Source organism: Ascaphus truei, chromosome 4 (genome assembly GCF_040206685.1).
Source record: "Ascaphus truei isolate aAscTru1 chromosome 4, aAscTru1.hap1, whole genome shotgun sequence".
In the NCBI taxonomy this organism is placed as follows: Eukaryota; Metazoa; Chordata; class Amphibia; order Anura; family Ascaphidae; genus Ascaphus; species Ascaphus truei.
Window position 1 is genome coordinate 65,303,455 of NC_134486.1, and position 21,304 is coordinate 65,324,758.

Consider the following 21,304-nt stretch of genomic DNA (forward strand, 5'->3'; position numbering starts at 1 on the left):
CCTTCCCCAGAAATCTGGCGTTGGGGAAACTAGCCAAAACTTCAAGGCACAATGAATATGCGCAGACACTCTATACAACACCACGAAGAAGGAAGATACTGCTCACCAGTGGGACATCATTTCTCACTACCAGATAATTCCATAAATGATTTAAAAATCAAAATCCTCAATGGAATGTTTAAATGCACCCAAGAATGGAAAACATTTGAACTCAGAATGATAAGACTCTTTGACACCAAAACAAGAGGACTTTGTGTGGATATGGGGTTTCTCACACACTATCACAATTTTTGTAATTATCCTGTCTACCTCTCTGCCAATGTTCTTATCCACACCAAAAGCATCCCCTTCCAACTCTATGCTGTCCCTTATCATCGTCTTATTACCCTTCCTATGTCTTTAAACACCACTTTCTCACCCTACCTTAGTTACAGTACATCTGGATGTTTTCCCCCTGCTCTCCTAACCCCTGTTTTAGCCACAGATTCATTTGTTAATCAGTATCACTGACCTGAGGAAGACAGGAGAACTCTCGAAAGCTTGTCCTATGACATACATTATTAGTACAAATAAAAAAAGGTATCACCCAATACTGAAGTACACTGGCGACACACTTTATTCGAGCTCGGCTAGTCCCACGAATTCGGGTATACCCGGGTGTATTGAGGTTTGTGACTGTTTTCTGCCCGAGTGCATTGGGTTATTTTCCAGGCAGGGATTGAAGCATTTTATTCCCGCTGGCTGCAATACTGCACAGTATATATATATATACTGCATTACAATTCATGAATTTATGCCATCTGGTAGACACGCGAAGCATTGCAGCCTATTAAATCCTAATCATTATCATTTAACAGATCAGCCGCCCGTCAGCCAGGCATGAACCCAGGCTGGGAAGGCAAACGCAACGGGGCTTGTTAGAGGTGAGGAGCGGCGCATTCCAGGTATCTGCCAGGTGCATACTGGGTATTTGCTCGAATAAAGTGTGTCGGTGCAGTACTAATTTATTCTGGACTAACACGGCTATTTCCGTTTTATACATATATACATACATACATAACTTTGAAAATGATGCCCGTGTGCGACGAAACGCGTCAGGATACGTCATCACGACACGTCATGAAGCAGGTGCGCGATCAAGTTGGATCGCGCCCAGAGCAGTGCATAGGCCAGGAAAAACTAGTGGCTTTACTGAAGCAAGTTTAAGGAGTTCGCGGTTTCTCGTCAAGGCGTTCCAGGCTTCCAGCAGATCGTTATCTCTCTCACGCTGCGAGATCACCATTGAGGACTACGCTCGTGTGTATCTGGCTGGCGGTGATACTATTCACAAATTGCCCATTTTTTACCTATCCTTGTGAGTGGCCCTGTTTCCCCCTTCCCATCTCCTTTTCCAAAAGAAATGTACTCTTTTACACTTACACACACACACACACACACACACACAAATAAAATAGAAAATATAGCCATGTAGCCTCTGGCTATATATATTTCTGCACTTGTACTATAAGTTCTGGTGGCAACAGGCAGAGTTAGGATTAATTCCATCGCACATGGCCTAGCATGTGAGCCTCATTCCGTGTAAGTTACTTTTTTTTCCAGTTACAGGCCCTGTCTGGGAGGATACTTACTGGGTCACATGGATAGTGTGATCAGCTTGTGAGTCATCTAGTCCTGCCCAGATACTGGAGCATAGGGATTAACACCTCCCCAGGTATAAATGGTACGGTTTCCCCTTTCTAGTGCAGTTCTCCTTAGGGAGTGTGTTCTGCCTGATCCCTTAGGGGGTATGGTGTGTTCTCCTTAGGGCGTGTGTTCTCCTTAGCGCGTGTGTTCCTGCCTTGCCCCACATGGGGTGAGGGTGTCCAGACTAGCCTGGGGGCCTCAAGCCTCTGGGATGCCTCGTCCTATCCTGCCCAGGGAAGAGATGATACCGTGGGCTGGGAGCCATGCAGAGAGGGAACTATGCTGTAATTGCTTTTGTGCCAATAAAACCTGTTGTACTACTACTAGCACTCCAGAATCTTTACTCTATGCTATGGAGGTTCCTGTGGGGATGAACCCTGGCAGGAGCCCTACAGGTGGAGGCACTGCACCCACAAAGGCAATCCTGTACCCCAAAGCTCCCTACCATCGTGGAGACTCAGCCTTCTGGGAACCAACAGGTGAGCACCACAGCACCCTATATACCAGCAAATCTCCCATGGGGTGGGGGGGAAGAGAATAGGGATTGTACACAAACAATACAATCTAAGCGACGTGTTGAGCAAAAATCCAGCCCTTTCTCAAGCCCCTCAATGACTGAGCCACTGATTGATGCAGGGATATTCTTAAAATCTGACCTGTTGGTGGCCCTTGACTACTGGAATTGGCCACCCGTAGCATAGCCACTACATCATGTGGCTCTGATAGTGCCAAACCCCGTGATGCAGTGACTACATAATGTAGCATCCAAAAGTGTTAAAACAGTAGTTCATATTTAGAATCTACACACAAATACAGCTCAACCTCCTTATAACGCTGTGCTTGGTGTCCAAAGAATCACATCGCGTTATAAGCGGATCGCGTTAGAAATAATGTACAATTGTATGCATTGTACAATAAAGTATTTAAGATACCAATAATCGTGTTGTAAAGTATTCATAAATACGAAAATTGGGAGCCACACTTGCATCGCGTTATAAGCGGATTCGCGTTGTAACGGATCGTGTTATAACGGGGTTGAGCTGTATATATTTTCTATTTTATCTATATGAGTGTGTGTGTGTGTGTGTGTGTGTGTGTGTGTGTGTGTGTGTGTGTGTGTGTGTGTGTGTGTTTGTGTGTGTATTTCTGGATCACAATCATAAAAAGCTTCTTTCACTTATGGAATAAAAACATGTGAAATATTACTTGAGACCTCTTCCACACTTATGAAGACTCTTCTCATAATCACGGACAGAGGCTCTGCTACATGTTGGCTATTTCTCTTATTTAAAAAAGTAAATATGCTACCGTACTTACCATCAAAGAAGCTTGATGCAATGGATTCCATCCCGAGCAGGAGTGAGACCCATTAATATTTGCTTTACTTTTTAGCAAAAGCTCGACAACATCCTGGTGTCCATGTTCCACAGCTTCCCGCATTACAGAAAAGAATAAAAATAAATACATTAGCAGGCAAAACACACACGCGCATGAGACTATTTCTATTAGGTAAACAAATTAAAACCAAGAGCAAAGTTTCTTAAAATAATATTAAACTAAATTGATCGGAAAGACATTTTAAAAAGTCAGTGAGTTGCATGTCTCATGAATGTGGCTGAGCTTTTCAAAGCATTGAAAGATTAAAACTTAACTAGTATTTACTTCAACATGTCAGCCAAAGTGAAATCAATATTTTTGGTGCAATGGGATGCATCATATTCTGCATCTAGAACAGTCCGAATATTCCTCTTTTAAGGCGTTAAAATAATCTTTCAAGTCCAACTTGGCATTAACTCTTTGGACTAACAATGTGTGACAAATGCAAAGCCAGTGTTTTTTTATCCTTTTTTTTGTTTTGTTTTGTTTTGTTAAGGAACCCTATAATTATATTGCAAAATTTGAGGAACCCCAACCCTCTCTAATAGCGTATCTGTGGTCAGATGCATTGTAATGAACACCAACTATCTTTAATAGGGCGTCTGGGATCAGATTCATTGTAAATTCTTCTGTATTTGGAACCATTTTCAAATGACCTGAAAATTGCAGGGAACCTTTTAGGGATGCCCGGGGAACCCAAAGATTCCTAGGAACCCCTGTTGAAACACACTATGCTAAGCACATACCGACAACAAAAATGCCGAAAGAAATTCCTTAATCATATGCCCATATTCCACATTTGTGCATGCTATATGATATAATTTAGTATTGATTAGCAAAAAAAAAAAAAAAATAATAATACTAAAAAAAAGTGTATTAAGCATCTACTCTGCAGTTTCCAGACGCTCATCAATAATTTTATATCACTTTTTTAATTATTATACTAGTCAAATGTTAGTGGCGTTAATAAGTAATATGTAAGTTTTTCATAAAACTCCTTTTTTATTATTACTGCAACACCCTTCAGGCAAAAAAAAACTATAAACAATAACAAGCAGGAAGCCGATAACGAGTTTGTCACAAAGAATGCCAATTTCTATACCGTAGCAACATGTTTGCGCACATACAGGCTACGACACTTGTCAAATGTGCATAGTTATCTAGAAAATTGCATATAAAAACCGGTGTGCCACCATGCCAATCAATTTTATTTTGGCATTTTTAAGATTAAAATGTAATGTGTTTTTAATTAGAGGCTTCTTTTGGTGGTTGGCAGGTTGTATATTGCCTGGCATGGTGGCAGCACATGCCCACAGAGCATGGGTGTGCCACCATGCCAATCAATCGTTTTTTTGGCATTGGTAATGGATTTTTATTTTCTATGTAAAACTGTGTTTTATTTTGGGTGTTTTTTTTTTTTTTAGCATTCCCATTTATTGCTATAGTGTTAAAGCATGCCCACATAACACTGTGCCAATTAATGGGTAGTGGGGGTGGTGTCCCCGGGTAGGGTGGGTTAACCCCTTAATCACCAAAGCTATTAGTTACCACTATATTAAGGGTTAGGGGCCATTAGATTGTATTTTTTTTTTATTGTGCAGTTGCTGCAAACGGAGGACAAGGACGGTGATGAGCATGAGGACAGCCTTCATCCTGGCAGGGGTAATTGCCAGTTTAATTTACTTTATGCTGCTGATTTAATTTTAAATGGGCAAATGCACTATTATCCATATCTGGATAATAGTAATTTTGCTCATTACTGTACGGTATGTATAGGGAGGGGGGGTGGGCATTGATTTGAATGTACTGCATTTTTTTTATGCACAGGATTGATACAGCAGGCCAGCGGGGACCCCCGGACACCCACGGGGCCCACCCAAGGACCCCCATGGGGCCTCTGGACACCCATGGGGACCACTTGGAGGCCACCGGACACCTGTGGGTACCACCCGTAGATCCCCAGACACCCACGGGACCACCCAAGGACCCCCAGGGACTACCGGAGGACCCCCAGGGCCACTGTGGGGCCCCCGGAGATCACCCGTGGACCCCCGTCGGCATCTGGTATCAATCCTGTGCAGAAAAAATAAAATTTATGTGGGGTCCCAAGGGGTGGGTGGGTTGTGTGTTGGTGGGTAGTACATATTGTAATGTTTATTGGGGGCCGAGGGGGTGAGTGAAGGGTCAAGTACCCCCTTCACTCACCCCCTCTGCCCCCAATAAACCTGCTATTGTGTCTTAACCCCTTAGTGAGTAGCCGCTAAGGTAATGAAGCTGCTTATTTTTATTTATAGTGTGCATGAGCAGAGGGTCTCCTGAGTTGATTTCAGCCTCGGGACCCCCAACTTCCTGAGATACGTACAGGCCCCTATATCAGATTACACCTACCCATCCTACTTTTGATCGTCTTGGTCTTTTACATTTCCCTTAAAATCCAGTCGAGTACCATCTTTGTCCAACGATGGTAATTTCTTCATGCGGTATGTCCGACCCACTGCCATTTTAATTTCTTCACACTTGTGTCTCAGATTTTTGTTCAGTTTCAAACCCACTCATTCTTTTTCCGTCTCTTCGGGTAAAAACCCAGCATACATCTCTCCATACTGGTTGTCTGAAGCTTCTGAATTATCTTCCCATTTAGGGTTCTAGTTTCACATCCATACGCGAGTACAGGAAGAATGCGCAACCATAGTACACTGGTCGATACATTTCCTCGAGGCAAAGTGGAAGGTTCCCTTAAGAGATTATCTTGTTTCTTCCTTATTCGCTCAATCCCATCTTCATTTTATTGATTTTATGCAAAAGGTACCCATCCGTTGTTACTTTCCTGCCAAGGTAGACATTGTATTTACTTCTTCTAGTTCGATTCCATATATTTCGATCTTTACAGTTTAAAAAAAAAAAAAAAACACTTTGGTCTCGCTGAGATTCCCATGCAGGCTTATTTTCTAACTTGGATGAATGAGCATACATACAAACCTAAATTAGAGGAAAGCTGATATATGATTGTCAGTTTTAGACCATTTCACTGCCCCACGTAAAGTTTTAAAGGATATACCCCCATTGAATTCTCAAGAGCTAGAGCTATGACTGGAGCTTCAATAGTTAAAAACATAATTGAGTTAACCCTTTATGAAGATGGAAAAGTTTAAAAATGAGTTTGTAAGCCATGAATTGAAGTTTTGAAAGGTATTTTAAAAAGGAAAGTAAATAACTTAACATTCCGTTAAAAAAAAAAGTAAATTAAAAAACCACAATGTGATTCTGAGCACACATCACCAAGAACAGCTGTGTTAATGGTCCATTTTGCTAATTTATGCGACTGTCCTTACAGCAGTAAAGATTTGTGGGGGCAGCATGCGCTCAAGTGGTATTTGGATGCATGAGGATTTTGACACCGCACACTGGATTTTTTGCACAGAAATAAAGAAGATTGTCTGCAGTGCTGAAATGTATACGTTTAAGTAGGCTATCTGCACCAGCTAACTCCTATCTAATTTCTCTTATTGACGCTTCTAGAATCACTTGTTCATGCAAGCAGCTGCTAAATCAAAGCAATGAGACATGCTAAATATCAATCTAAGATGCTGTTTAAGGACAAGACAGACATTTGTGTTCCTTGAATGGCAAGACCCATGAAAGTGCAAATTTCCAAAACTTTCACCACATTTTAGGGAGATCCTATATATATTCCTAGAAAAATATGAATATATATATTATTTTTACGCTATGTATATTTAATCAAATTTAGTATTTGACGTTTCTAAATCTCCTCAACACCCACATTACATTCAAAATACTTTTTTTTTGTACAGAATACCTCTTTTTTTTCATAATTAGAAAGCAATAATATGATGTAGATAAACGTTAATTAGGGTAATTGAGAGAAAAGGGTAGATGGCATTTACAGCTTCACAGCTAATCCATTTCCTTCAACATGCACAACAACCAAAGAATTCAGGAAAAAAAGAATATTATCAAAACTAAGGCATCCATTAACGTACGTGGCAGGGCAAACACAAAATAAATTAGGTCCTTATTACATTATGTCACTAATTTATTACTATGAGTCAATTTTTTTTTGGACCGTCAAGATTGGAATAATATAATGATCGAAAGATATATTAAAAAAAACAAAAAACTTTCAGACGTAAATGTCTGGTGTGTTATACTGACATCTGGTGGCTTTTAAAAAGAAATGTTTATTAAAATCACTTACCAAATAACGGCAATATTATAATTAATATGAACACTGTTTCGCCAGTCTGGAGTCAGTCGGTAAAAAGATAGGAAGATAATGTGGATGGGGTTAATAAATTGAAAGGAGACGCTGCTGCTTTGGTATGCACAACAGGAAAAGACAAAATCTAAGGAAAGACATGTCAAAACTCAGAAACCCATCAGCAAATGAGGATACGGCGAGAACAAAAATGAAATGAAATTAGGGTCCATTTACATTTTCCCATCAATTCCTGATTATTCTCAGCATTTGAAGGACTTAGTTTTGATCATTTGATTATAAAATGCTATGACTTTTCAGTCTCTGGTATTTGGTTACAGTGACATCTAGTGGTACTTTGCACTAAAATCAATTCAAAAACACCAGCAAAGCATACTGTATCATGAACATTCACTTTCCCCGCTTAGTTGTTGCAGAATGCTTTAGGCTGAGATTATAGTTGCCTCGCGTGCCACACGCGTGATCTGTGCACTCTGCTCTTCAGAGATGTTCAGGCGTGGCCGTGATGTCACGTGAGCAGTTTGCCCTTATTGGCTGCACCGCTTCAATTGACGCGGCCATCGTCGCGTTCACTATGTGCGCCTTCATTGAGATGAGGTATTTGTTCGGCGGGACTATAATCGCGGCCTTACATGCCTCCCATATACTTCAAATAACACGCTGTATATCTCAGCTACATGCAGACACAGTTCACAGTTTAACGGTTCAAATGGATGCTATTCTATAGCAGCGCGCCGGACTGGACCATAGGCACCAGGCGGCATTATATGGAATAGTATCACTTTATGATTTGTGCAGAGCCAATATGCACATACACAACATTATCTGTCAGATGCATATAAACTCTTCTCACAAAGAAAATAAAATCCAATGACAGGGAAGCGCAAACTTTTCCTGCTGCGCCCCAGTCTGCCTGCTCCAGAGCTCGCGACCCCCCCCCCCCCTCATACCTGGCAGCTGCGTCAAATGACGCTTCGGGGTCACATAACCTCACGACACCTCGTTGCCATGGAGAAGCATCACAGCGTCTGAATCCCGGTAAGTTTTATTGTTGCAGAGGCCTAACGCGATCCCCCGGCATTTCATTTAAATGCCTGGGGAAGGAGCGTGGGACCTCCACAAACCGCCCGCGCGTCCCCCCCAGACAAATCTCCCGCCCCCCCAGTTTACACACCCCTGCAATAAGAAACTATTACGACTTTCTTGCATTGTAATGCATTCTTTGCATTGATAGACGTGACCATTAAGCAGATTACCATGTTATAAGTGAACATGCGATGCATGTACATTTAGAAAATTGTGAATGATTACATTCGTTTGTTGAACTCCATCCATTGCTTCCTAGATGATTTTTCTAACACTTCAATATCATTTTTTGCAATTAACTTACCCGTCAAAGAAACACAAATCAGTAGCAGATAAAGGCCATTCGAGCCACCTAGTCTGCCCATTTTCCCCAACCATTAAAACGGTAATTATTTTTAAAATAGTTTTCTCCATCGCCCTTCAAATGACAGTACACACGATGGGGATGTACCAAAGCAGTACCAATTTACGTGTGTGAAGAGTCTGGAATTATGGCTTGTAAAACCTTTCTTCCAAACCTACACTTGCAAGGCCGACATCTAACTTAGTGTCTAAAAAAAATGATTCTGTGAAGAGCATGCAGCAGCTTTACAGAGGTCTTCTGATGAGGCAATGGCCCTATTGGCCAATGAAGTAGCTACTGTATGGCCCTAGTAGAATGGGCCTTAATCACTAATGGACAATCTAGGTGATTAAGCTTGTAGGTCTCTTGGATACATAGCTTGGTCCACCTAGCGATGGAAGAAAGAGGCAGTGCAGCCTCTTCTGGTACCAACAACTGGTCTGAACTGCTATAGAACTTTGTGATTTAACATAATGAGAAGGTTCCAACCACATCTAAACATTGCAAATGCTCTTCCTTTTTACCGTTGTTGTTGGATTTGGATGCCTTATTCATTCGTGTGTTAGATCCGGTAAGGGAGATAAACTGCAGGAAGCGACATCTTTAGTAGGTCTGCAAATCATGGCCTCTTTGGCCAGAATGGAGTTATAACAAATCGCCTCTACCTTCTCCTTCCTAATCTTTGTCAGAACTCTCTGAATCATGGGCAGAGGGGGAAACACATACTAGTGGGAAGTTCCTCTGCATCGGCATTGCTTCTGTAAAGGTCGCTTCTTATCAAGATTCTGAAAACAAATGCCCTTAAGTTTTGTATTTTCTTCTGTTGCCATTAGGTCAATAGTTGGTACTCCCCAACTGAAAGTCCCTTCATTCAACACCTCTGGTTTCAGGAACCGCTCTCCTGGGTGGACTCTGCAGATTTGATTTCCCTTAGGCGAGGAACACAATTTCGGCCCAAGACAGGATCTGTGAAACTTCTTTCAATGCCGTGAACAACGCCTTGTGCCTTTCTGACTGCTGTGGTATTGTCTGAAATTACGGAGAGCCTTTCCTTGAAGTAGAAGGGAGAAGTGGATTATTGATCCGAAAATTGCTATGATCACCAGAATATTTATTGGGAGAGAGCTTTCTACTGCAGACCATTTCCCTTGGGAGAAGCTTCCCAATAGGGCACCCCAACCTTCTACAATGGCATCGGTAATGAGGGTGTTCCAGGTTTTGATCTCAAGGGTTCTGCCCTTCATCATACAGGTGACGTAACCACCATCTGAAACTCTCCATCATCTGAAACTCTCTCGAGTCAGGAAAACCAGATAAATCTGCTGTGCTTGATTCTGTGGATCTTTGTCTCAATGCTTCAAAAAGTTGGTCTAAAGCCAATGGCACAGATTCCATGGGCAAGGTGAAGAGCACTCTTATACACTGAAGTAGGATGGCTCGGACACAGCTCTTTCACTGCTCTGGAAATCTTGAGGGCTTTTTCTTGAGGTAACAAAACTTTGCCCATACTGGTATTTCACAGCACTCCCAGAAACCTTAGATTCATTGAAGGGGATAGCAAGCTTTTCTCCATTTTTATGAGCTGTTCAAATTTCATCAAAAATCCTCCACAATAGATCTTAAGACAAATGAAGGACCCAAAAATCAACGAATTTGCTTTGCAAAGATAGCAGGAACTCGCAGTTAACACAGGACTCTAGATATGTAGAGAGGAAGGTGGTGCACAGCTCTCTGGTACAGCCATCAAAAATGCGCAATGAAAAACGATCTTTATTATACTAAAACGGATAGACATGTCCATGGTACCTCTGACGCGTTTCTACCCAACGGGGTACTTTGTCAAAGTACCCGGTCGGGCACGAAACGTGCCAGAGGTACCCTGGACATGTCTATCCGTTTTAGTATAATAAAGATCGTTTTTCATTGATTGCGCTTTTTGACTGCTTTACAGGAGAGCTGTGCATCACCTTCCTCTCTACATATCTACTTACCTTTTAGGCTGGAGCACCCCTATTCACATGAGCCGGGATCCTGGCTGTTTTCCCTCACCTCTGCGTCTGAGTTGCTAAGTATCCATTTGCTGTTGTTCCGGAGCCTGTGTGTAGCAGCAGAAAGTGGGGGTTGCAGTTGGTTAGGTTTAACACTCCGCGATCTCTCACTTCACTTGTGGGGGCTCCGAGTAGTCATTCTTCCATCCCTCCGCTATATTGTGTCCCACGCCTTCATGATAGGACTCCGGAGGGATTATTATACAGCCTACCTGGATTGTGATTATGGATATTATTAGACTTATTTTTATCTTATAAATTCTGGAGTGCCGGTCACAAGGGGTTAACACCTTCATGCACCTGTTACCTGTCTAGTAGGTAATCACAACCTTGAAAGATCACGAGAAAAAAAAAAAACACTAATCCCTTTACCAAGGTGGCACCAAATAGCTGAAATGCACTTACAAAACGCCAACATAAGATAAACATTGGGTGCTATGTAGGGACCCCCGCGCCCTCCTTAAACATTCACTGCAGTCTTTTTACTTCTTCTGGCTGTTTGTAGATAAAGTGAAGTCAGAAGGTAATAAGATGGATGCATAGCTTGCAGATGGAAGGCCGGAGGGAGTACTTTGGTCACTGACTGCTGGGCCTGTATGCCTCATATTCCGTAGCCAACAGAAATAAGGCACAGCCCATGGCAATTAGGAACATACAGGTTTTCCATGCATAGGAAAACAAGCAATTGAGTTTCTTTTACAGATATTGAAAATTCAATGGACCAACCCAAAAGTGCCTCAAATGTATAGTTTGCGCGCAATCTTTGCAGAACTCCCAAGTCTAATTTTCCCATTTGAAGAAACCTATAAAGTCTCCATAGCTCATGTACTAATGTACCAACGTACTAACTACACCTATGAAGAACTTTTATGACTGTCCATTAAACATTCTCACTATCTATAAGAGAAGCCAAAGTGAAATAACGTTCCCCACATGAAACTACATTTTTAATGATGGTTTCAGAATGGATATGGCCTTTAACAGCTTTGAAAAATTAGGAGTATACAGGAGGAAAGAACAGTACTTTTGCAGACAGAGAAAACAAAAGTTGCAACAACTCCAGCGGAATTCTGAAACAGCTCCGAAAACATTCATAATCACAATAATTTTCAAATAATACACGCAATTTACTATCAAGTAGAATGCTACCACTGTGATCACCAATTCATTTACACAATGTTTAATATCGGTAATCAATTAATAGCATATTGTTGCATTTCTCCCTTGTTTACAAAATGTTGTAGATCTCAAGATAGAGTAGGGTGACAATTATAAACTCCAGATGTCAAACAGGTGAAATATTAATAGTAGATCAATTCATGAAAAGATGGTGATGTGGCCCAACACATAAAAAAGATAGATACTCAGAAATTTGTTATCGTAGAACATTTGACCATCCTTAACAATTTAGCAGTCATAAAATATTTATAGATTTCCAATGCAACATTAAAATTATTTGGGTAAAGTCACTTACTTAGTTTATAAACCTTTAGAAAACTCAGCTCAATTAATGGAACAAATGTAAAGGTAGTGTCACCGTCCACATTAATAGGTTTTCACTTGATGTTCCGTTTAAAAGAACAATGCTTTACTCAGCATTCAGCAAACATCTGGCACATATCAAGAGAACTTATTTTTTTTTTTTTTAAACTTCTTAAGTTTACACTATTCTGTGAGGGCAATGACGTCTTAAGCAATTCATCACCTGCTGAGAAGGCTATAACAAAGTAAACGGTGGAGGAGTGACTGTACACCATGTAGTTTGTGGAAAAAGACAAGTTGAACTGATAATACGAGTGATTCTAGGTTATAAAACTTTGAAATGACTTAAAGCCCTTCCTGCATTGGCAATGTTGCATGTATTAACTGGTTGGGAAATAGAGATGAGAAAAGCATTGTATTATGATTACAAACTATGTATATAAAATTACATGTTATACATCCATCTAACATCTTCGATGGACATACATCTATTGCCCTGGTAGTGTAGCTCATGGTGTCCATGAGGAACATGTTTGCCAAGGGCCACATTTGCAAAAATCGGTGATAAGCCATGAGGCAGATTACAGACCATCACTTGAATAGGCCGTTAACTAGCGTACAATTTAGCACTGCTTCTAAAACAGGACCCCCAGTACGTGTCCCCTTTAGCTGTCAAAAAAGGCAGTGACCCACCTCCCTAAAAAATTACTTTGTGAACCCCATTGACTTGTTTCCTCTCTAAGACAGGTCAGCATTTCCTTTTTCTCTGAAAATGTCCATCCATCATATTAATATTTGAACATGTAACCGTATATTGAAGATGAAAAAAATTAATTTCTGCCATCATGGTGATTAATATGTCAACATCTGACCTACATAAACATAAAAAGTCATAATAGCAACTCTTCATGGAAAGTGTCAACGTCCTAACTTACTCAGATTTTATTCTTCATGTCCAATCGCTCACGGTCTTAGTCCTCGTAAAGTGGCTATACTTCTCATTTGGGGGGACAAGTGGGTATAAGTAGGTGGAAAGCAGGGGGTCTCTAGAGCTGAACCACATTGATTTCAGCTTTGGGGATCCCCTGCTTCCTGAGATACTTACATCGGAAAAATATTCATGATGCAGCTTTATTCCTCCATGCATAACCTACTTTTTTTTTTTTTGAGATTAGTATACACACATGTAACCAAAAAAAGTGCACACTCCGGGAAGTGATAAAGTCAATGAATACATTTAAATTGTTATAAAACCTTCAGGTGCAAAAACTGACAAAAAACAGAAACAAGAAAAAAAAAGTAATGATGAATGACTTTTCCGGTTGAAATGGCAGGCATTTGTCTCATCAACTGATAAGATAGGTATACTGCTCACATAGATGAGTGGCTAGCTAGCGTAGTGTAGTGAACTTGATGTTTGCGTGAGAGGAAAAGGAGCGTATTGAACAACGCCAGCGTTCAAATTCCTGTGTCCATAAAAGCCTATCAGGAGGCCAACCCAGATCTCATTGCAGTTGGGGGACAACAGATGAACCAAACAGGTACTAGAACCGGTGCAAATCACCAGATGAACGTTTACCTCTTCCTACACTAAATTTTTTGTCCTAACCCCAGAGTTATGTCCGCGCACACAGCTGTGCAGTTCCCTCAACCTTCACATGTTGGGGGAGGGATGGAGGAGCTGGCGTCGCTCCCGTAGCTTCACGTGATATCTCAAAGAGGTGTGTCCCAAACCATTTCTTCAACAGGTGGGCAACTTCATCAGGGGTATGTTCTACAATGCACTGATGGACATCATATAAAACAGTAAGGCTAATTTTGGCAAGCAACTAATTGATGGAAATACATTGAATAGAGCCTATAACATGACAAAATAACCTCAAATGTACAAATCAATGTCAAAATAAACATAATAAATCAATAAGTATTGGAATGACTACTAATAAAATGTATCAGTAAAATGTAAAATAAAACAAACAACTGATAGATACTTGAATACAGCTGTTAGCAATAACACTGATATGGAAAGACTCAGCTATAAGTATAAGTAGTAAAATAAGGGGTTGTAACCAATTAAGTAGCATATGCAAAAAAATAACATTATGAACTACAGGCAATAACAATATAGGAGCAATTTATGTAACATTCTTAAAATAAAAGGAGAATGAAATTTAAAGGAATACTGCAACTAGTATAAAAGATTAATTATTAAATGAACAAATAGACATACAGTATGTAGCAATAAAGAACAAAAAAGATCAATTCGATATTTATATAACGATACAAAACGGTACTAGTGTCTATCTGTTCATTAAGACCTTCTGGAATTAGACTTTTTACAGTAACTTAAAGATCCAGTAGGTTTCCATTTTACAGAGAAGTCTGAATGTATCTCCTCCCAAACGGGAAGGCCATTAATTGTATACCGCATGGATCTTTATTGTGACATGTGGAAAAGTGTTTAGGAACACTTCAGTATGGGTGAAAATACTGTTTTTAACGTTCCTTCTATGTTCTAGAAATCTAGTAGACAGAGTGGAGTGGTACGTCCCATATATTGGAAGCCGCATTTGCAAGTGATCATGTACATGACAAAAATTGTTAAGCAATTTACAAAACCCTTAATTTTAAAACGATCTCCATTAGAAATTATTTTAAATCCTTCTTACAGCTCAAAAAAGTTACAGGAGTCGATAGTGGGGTGATTAGGTGGGGGCACCAAGAGAGAGTTAGACAAGATGGAGTCAGGATTATTGTATTTTGTATTGTACTGTTTAGAGGACATGGGATGTGCACAAGTACATGGTTACCGCAGTGGGAAGATAAGTGTCTTAACAGATAATGGCCAACCACAAGTTTCTCTTTTTAGAAATAGGGTGTTACAAATTATGAATATCTACGAGTCATAACCACAAGTTGTTTTTCTGTATTTTGCAAGTACAGCTAAACCCCGTTATAACGCGCCTCGCTATACCGCAATTCGGTTATAATGCGGTTTTCCCGTGGCTCCCGTTTTAAAAAAAAAAAAAAAAGAAAATTTAAAAAAAAAATATTTTTTTAAATTTTTTTTTTTGCACACTGCACACACTGCACACACTGCACACACTGCACACACTCACTGCACACACACTGCTCATTGCTCACACTGCACACTGCACACACACTGCACACTGCACACACACTGCTCATTGCACACACTGACACACTGCACACACACTGCACACTGCACACACTGCACACACTGACACACTGCACACACACTGCTCATTGCTCACACTGCACACACACTGCTCACACTGACACACACTGCACACTGCACACACACTGCTCATTGCTCACACTGCACACACTGCTCATTGCTCACACTGCACACACACTGCTCACACTGACACACACTGCACACTGCACACTGCACACACACTGCTCATTGCTCACACTGCACACACTGACACACTGCTCATTGCTCACACTGCACACACACTGCTCACACTGACACACACTGCTCATTGCTCACACTGCACACACTGATACACTGCTCATTGCTCACACTGCACACACACTGCTCACACTGACACACACTGCACACTGCACACACACTGCTCATTGCTCACACTGCACACACTGACACACTGCTCATTGCTCATTGCTCACACTGCACACACACTGCTCACACTGACACACACTGCACACTGCACACACACTGCTCATTGCTCATTGCTCACACTGCACACACTGACACACTGCTCATTGCTCACACTGCACACACTGACACACTGCTCATTGCTCACACTGCACACACTGCACACACGGACACACACTACACACACACACACACACACTACACATATACATAAATCAGCCTTACCTTGGGGATGATTGGTGAGGCATGTGGCTGCAGGGGGGGGGGGGGGCGTGCCGGTGGGGGTGGTGCTGCGGTGGAGGGGGATGATGGCTGCGGGGGCCCCCGATGCTGCGGGGGCTGGTGGGATGGCCCGGTGCAGCGCGGGGGGAATGGGGGGGGGGGGGGCAGGACGACCCTGCGCTACGGCAGGGCCAGGGGGCCCTGTATTGCGGCGCGAGGGCCCTGTGCTGCGGCGGGGGGGAGCCGGACCGGAGGGGAATCCCCCCTCCCATCTCCTGTCACGCGTGACAGGGGAAGCGGAAGCCGGAGGGGCATCCCCCCTCCCATCTCCTGTCCCGCGGTGACAGGGGAAGCTGAAGCCGGAGGGGAATCCCCCCTCCCATCTCCTGTCACGCGGTGACAGGGGGAAGCCGGGACCGCGGGGTAAATATGCACTGATGCGGTTGCCTTTTTTTTTTTTTAATTAGCGGGACCCCGTTAGTAACGCGGTGGTCTCGGGGTGGACCCCGAGGACCGCGTTATAACGGGGTTTAGCTGTAATTTGTTATTTATGTATTATCAGCATTATTGGTATTTTTTCTATTCTCTGCGTCACCCATGTATTATTTCTGATGTAGCAATGTAAACACCCATATTTTGTGTATAAAAGCTCTGTTTAGAAATTACCAAACTAGTCTTATTTATTTTTTACTCTGCCTGTGATCATTTGTATTAAAAAAAAAATGCCCAAATGCTTTGCTCTTTGTGGGTACAAAACCCTCAGTAGTCAATGGGTTAAACTACTACAGTTACAGTGTGTGTACTCTACTGAACACAGAATGGACAAAGCTACTGTATAAAACAGGGGTGGGAAACTCCCGTCTTCAAGGGCCACAAACAGGTCAGGTTTTCAGGATATCCCTGCTTCAGCACAGGTAGTTCTGTCTTCATCTGAGCAACTAATTGAGCCACACATGCTGAAACAGGATATCCTGAAAACCACTAGTATAAAAAGGTCTGTTGACTACACCTTGATAAGGGAGAAGGAGCGGCTCAGTGAGTAACAACACTGACTGGCACTGAGTTTAAAGCAGGGGAGCCTGGTTCAATTCCCGGTATCGGCTCCTTGTGACCTTGGGCAAGTCACTTTATCTCCCTGTGCCTCAGGCACCAAAAACATAGATTGTAAGCTCCACGGGGCAGGGACCTGTGCCTGCAAAATGTCTCTAAAGCGCTACGTAAATCTAGCAGCACTATACAAGCACATGCTATTATTAAGTGCATGTAAGTGTGAAATGCGTAGGTGGTGCATTTTTGTACCTTGTCCATGTGGCAATAATAAATGCGATTTTTTTTTATTGAGGTCCACTCGTGATCATTTTTTCAACTTGAGGTTATGCTCCGTTTTCTATCTACACCTACTTGGATCTCTATTTTAACGGATTGGCACACCTTGGATTTGCCTGGATCTGATGAAGCATGCAACAGGCATTGGCCTTTATGCGAGTTGCCCATCAGCAAAAATGTATGTTTTCTTTCTAATTGAAGATGTTTATTATGCCACATTATGTGGGGACTGTGCTAGATCTCACTAGGCATTTATTCATCCTCTTATACAATAAGGATCATGCAAGCTATATACTGTATTATTGAAGGCATTCCGGATTACATACTATTCATATTGCTACGTACTGTATGCCTTGGAGTCCCATTCCACACTGGACTTTGATACACTATTGACTATGACAGACTAGAACACAAATACAAACAATACATTTAGGCAGACTTGCAGGATTACGTCTGGCTCAAAACTCTGACATGAAAAGTAATCAATAATAGAATGCAAATAATTCACCATGCAATAAAGATTTAGAGACCAGTGAAGGAAACTAAATATACTGCTATTGACAGCATATTTGTGTTCAGTGTTATTTTGTTGTAGGGAGGCATTCCTTAATGATGGAAAGAAAATAAAAATAGTTAATTTACTGACATTAGAGGCCATTTACAGCAAAAGTAAAGGCATAAAATCTTCATTACTGTCATAGAAAGAAAATAAATCATGATGGAGGTGTCACTATTAGTAAAGGAATTTGTGCTTCACAAAAATTCGATATACGCATGAAAGGTCACATATCTTTCAAGTACTGCATTGCTTACCAGATCATCGATTTAAGTAATGTGGCTTGTTGCAATTGCAACATAAATCTATTGCCATGACTGCAATATGGATCAGCAAACAGAGCTTTGTAACCACAGTCCAGTTTTTGGTTATTTGTGGGTCTAAGCCAAATATTGCGGCTATTTTAAACCTTTAGTGATGCACAGGATTGGAACATACTGTATGTACAATTTGCTCATGCAGCAGATTAGAACCCAGAAACAAAGGAGAGACATTTCAAAAGGAAGTATGTGCACTATATAAATAATCAGCAAAACTCTTACATTTTACATTCATGTTGCAATTACAGGGCAGAAAAGCGGCACTGTGTATGTATGTATACACACACACACACACACACACACACACACACACACACACACACACACACACATATATATATAAATGTATATCCTACTTATCGTAATTTTTATATCCTGCATAGTCTCCACGGCAGTAGACACCGATGGGTTACATTTCAGCCTCTAGCTGCGATAGGACAGAAAAAACCTCTTCACCTGTAGGAGATCCTATAGTTAGCCACTCCCAGTGTCGATTTTTTAAAAATGCCGCCCTTCAGCACTTACCAGGTGCCGCCTTCCTCCTCCAGTGCCGCTCTGTTCTGTTGCCATGGCAACGTGATGCAACTGGCAAGCGCCGATCGAGCATGCGCCCCCAAATTCTGCCGCCCTAGGACCAGGCCTATCGGGGCTAATGGGAAATCTGCCACTGGACGTCCAGGAACGTTAAGATTTGAGACGGTATTAGTTTACTTTTTTCTAGATTGACGAGCCAACCATGTTTTTTTAGCAGATCCATCACTCTTGTAAGGTGCTGCAATAAAATGCCTCTGTCTTTGCCCTTCATAAGGATGCGTCCAGATAATCAAATATATTGATTCCTTCTTTTCTGTCTTCTGTTATCAAAGTTATCAGAACTTTCGTAAATTGTCTTCGCGAAGTTGAAAGACCCAAAAGGTAATGCTGTAAATTAATAACGGTTCTGATCAAACTGAAACCTTAGGTATTTTTGGTGTTATCTTGCAATAGGAATATGTACTGTAGATAGGTGTCCTTTAGATCTACGGACACCATCCAAACTCCAGGATCTACTGTGGCAATCAGCAAGCTCCGTGATCCATCCTGAACTTCTGAATTCTGAGAAATGTGTTGACCCTTTCCAGGTCCAACACTACTCTGAAGGTGCCATTTTAATTTTGGAAGAGGAACATTATTGAATATATTCCACATCCTCTCTGATGCCAGGGCACCGGACTTATAGCACTGTTGTTTAGCAGATCTTTTACACTTTGCCTGAGGGCTTGAGCTGCTTCTATGTTCTTTGGAATCTTTGAATTATGAACACTGTTTTTCCCTCAATTTGAGGAAATAACCTCTCTCGATAATACTGAGGACCCAGGATTCTATGATGGATTGAGCCCAGGTTTCCCAAACATATTGGAGTCATCCGCCCACAATTGTCGGACGGACTCCCCTTATCTCATGCATATCTTCCTGCATACCTTTGTGAGTTTCCACATCCCCTGGATGCACAAAAGAGACTACTTTGTCCTCCTCTCTATGCCGATCTTGAATTACTTCTTCCCAGCCTCTATGCTCTGAAGGCCATACTTTAATGTTGCCAGATGGTTCCGTAAATCTTTTTACTCTTCTTTCTTGAAGGGGGAAAAAAAAAAAACTTTGCCTAAAGAAGTTCTCGATGATTGTATTCAGCTTCTGCCCAAAGAGTAGATTAACTTAAAAAGGAATCAGAGATAGATTTGTCTAAGGCAGCATCCGCAAACCAGGGATGCTCCCTGCTGATACTGATGGGGTCATAGATATGGGCACCAGCCTTATGGACTCCAGCGATGCTTCGCAATGAAATATGTAGCTAGCTTTAGCTCAGAAAGCACATTAACAATCGATGCTCACTTGATACCCTTCTCCAGAGCTTCATCAACGTTCTGATCCACAACTTCATTGCTCTGGAATCAACAGTGGTGGTTATTGCCGGTCTGCAGACGGCTCCTGCTGTCATAAATGACTTAACACACACTCCATTGGATCAATGCTGCATCGTCTACCAGCATTAACGTTTTCCTTGTGAACCTGCAAATAGCTCAATGTGGAGCATTATCCCATCCATGCGTCTACTTCAAAAGGATATGTCCGTGCAAATTTCCTATTGATTGATACCTTCTTATCATGCAGTTTCCAGTCTCTTCTAATGATCTGTTTGATCCCCTCATGGTCTGGAAATGTCCTTGACTTTCTTTTATGTCCTCCAAACATACGATCTTTGATGTCGGGAAGCTGATCTTTAGCGTCAATTTGTAAAATATCTTTGACCACTTTTATTAGTGGCTCAACCAGAGCGAGGTCAAAAGATGAGTCATCCATTCAGTTATGCTCTTCAGATGACTCAGGTTCCCTCTCAAACATCCTGTACTGATCTTCATCTGGACAGGACAATGATGTCAGAGGATTCAGACTAGTACAGGATCTGGGTCGCTTGTGACCTTTGGCTCTCACTGCATCCTTCATCCATGTGAAGAAATGAGTTCTGCAGATTCTCTGGCTGCTTTTTTTAAGGCAGCCCTCACACAGAGTTTCATCCCTCCAGCGTTGGTTTGTCGCAGGCAGCGCAGTATTCCGTCTTTCTAACCATCTTTCTTTTAACTGCAGGCTCAACATGTCTGGCAACCGCCTCTTCTGACTAGATGCCTGGGTACTGAATAGAACAATCATGAGTACCAACCTCTCTTTTACAACAACAACAAAAAACCATTAACTAACTCCCTTGGCCTTACCTTAGGCTTTTAGGAATAGTAGCCTGCCTCTAAGACTCCATTGTTTCTAAATCCAGGCTCAGATTAATTCAAAACTTCTGTGAACTTTCCTGTGACTTGTGTGTAGTTCAGGGCAGCACTGAATGCTCCAAACTGCCTGCCTCTTCTACTTCCTGGTTTGGCCACATTGTTTAGTGATGTCATGATCGCACAAGACTAGGCCTGCAAGAGAACGTTTTGGAAGTTTCAGGC

General features: G+C 41.7%; 1 protein-coding gene across 6 annotated transcripts in view; it reads right to left on the minus strand.

The window, feature by feature from the left end:
- The window catches only part of ASB3 (ankyrin repeat and SOCS box containing 3), a 97,174-nt gene that overhangs the window by 56,241 nt on the left and 19,629 nt on the right, over positions 1-21,304 (minus strand). For all 6 annotated transcript variants that reach the window (XR_012800910.1, XR_012800911.1, XM_075595927.1 and 3 more), the window contains exon 4: positions 3,001-3,113. Coding sequence is in view for 4 of the 6 variants with exons in the window: in XM_075595927.1 (XP_075452042.1) it covers positions 3,001-3,113 (113 nt within the window). In the remaining 2 variants the exon portion in view is untranslated. The remainder of the gene's footprint in view (positions 1-3,000; positions 3,114-21,304) is intronic.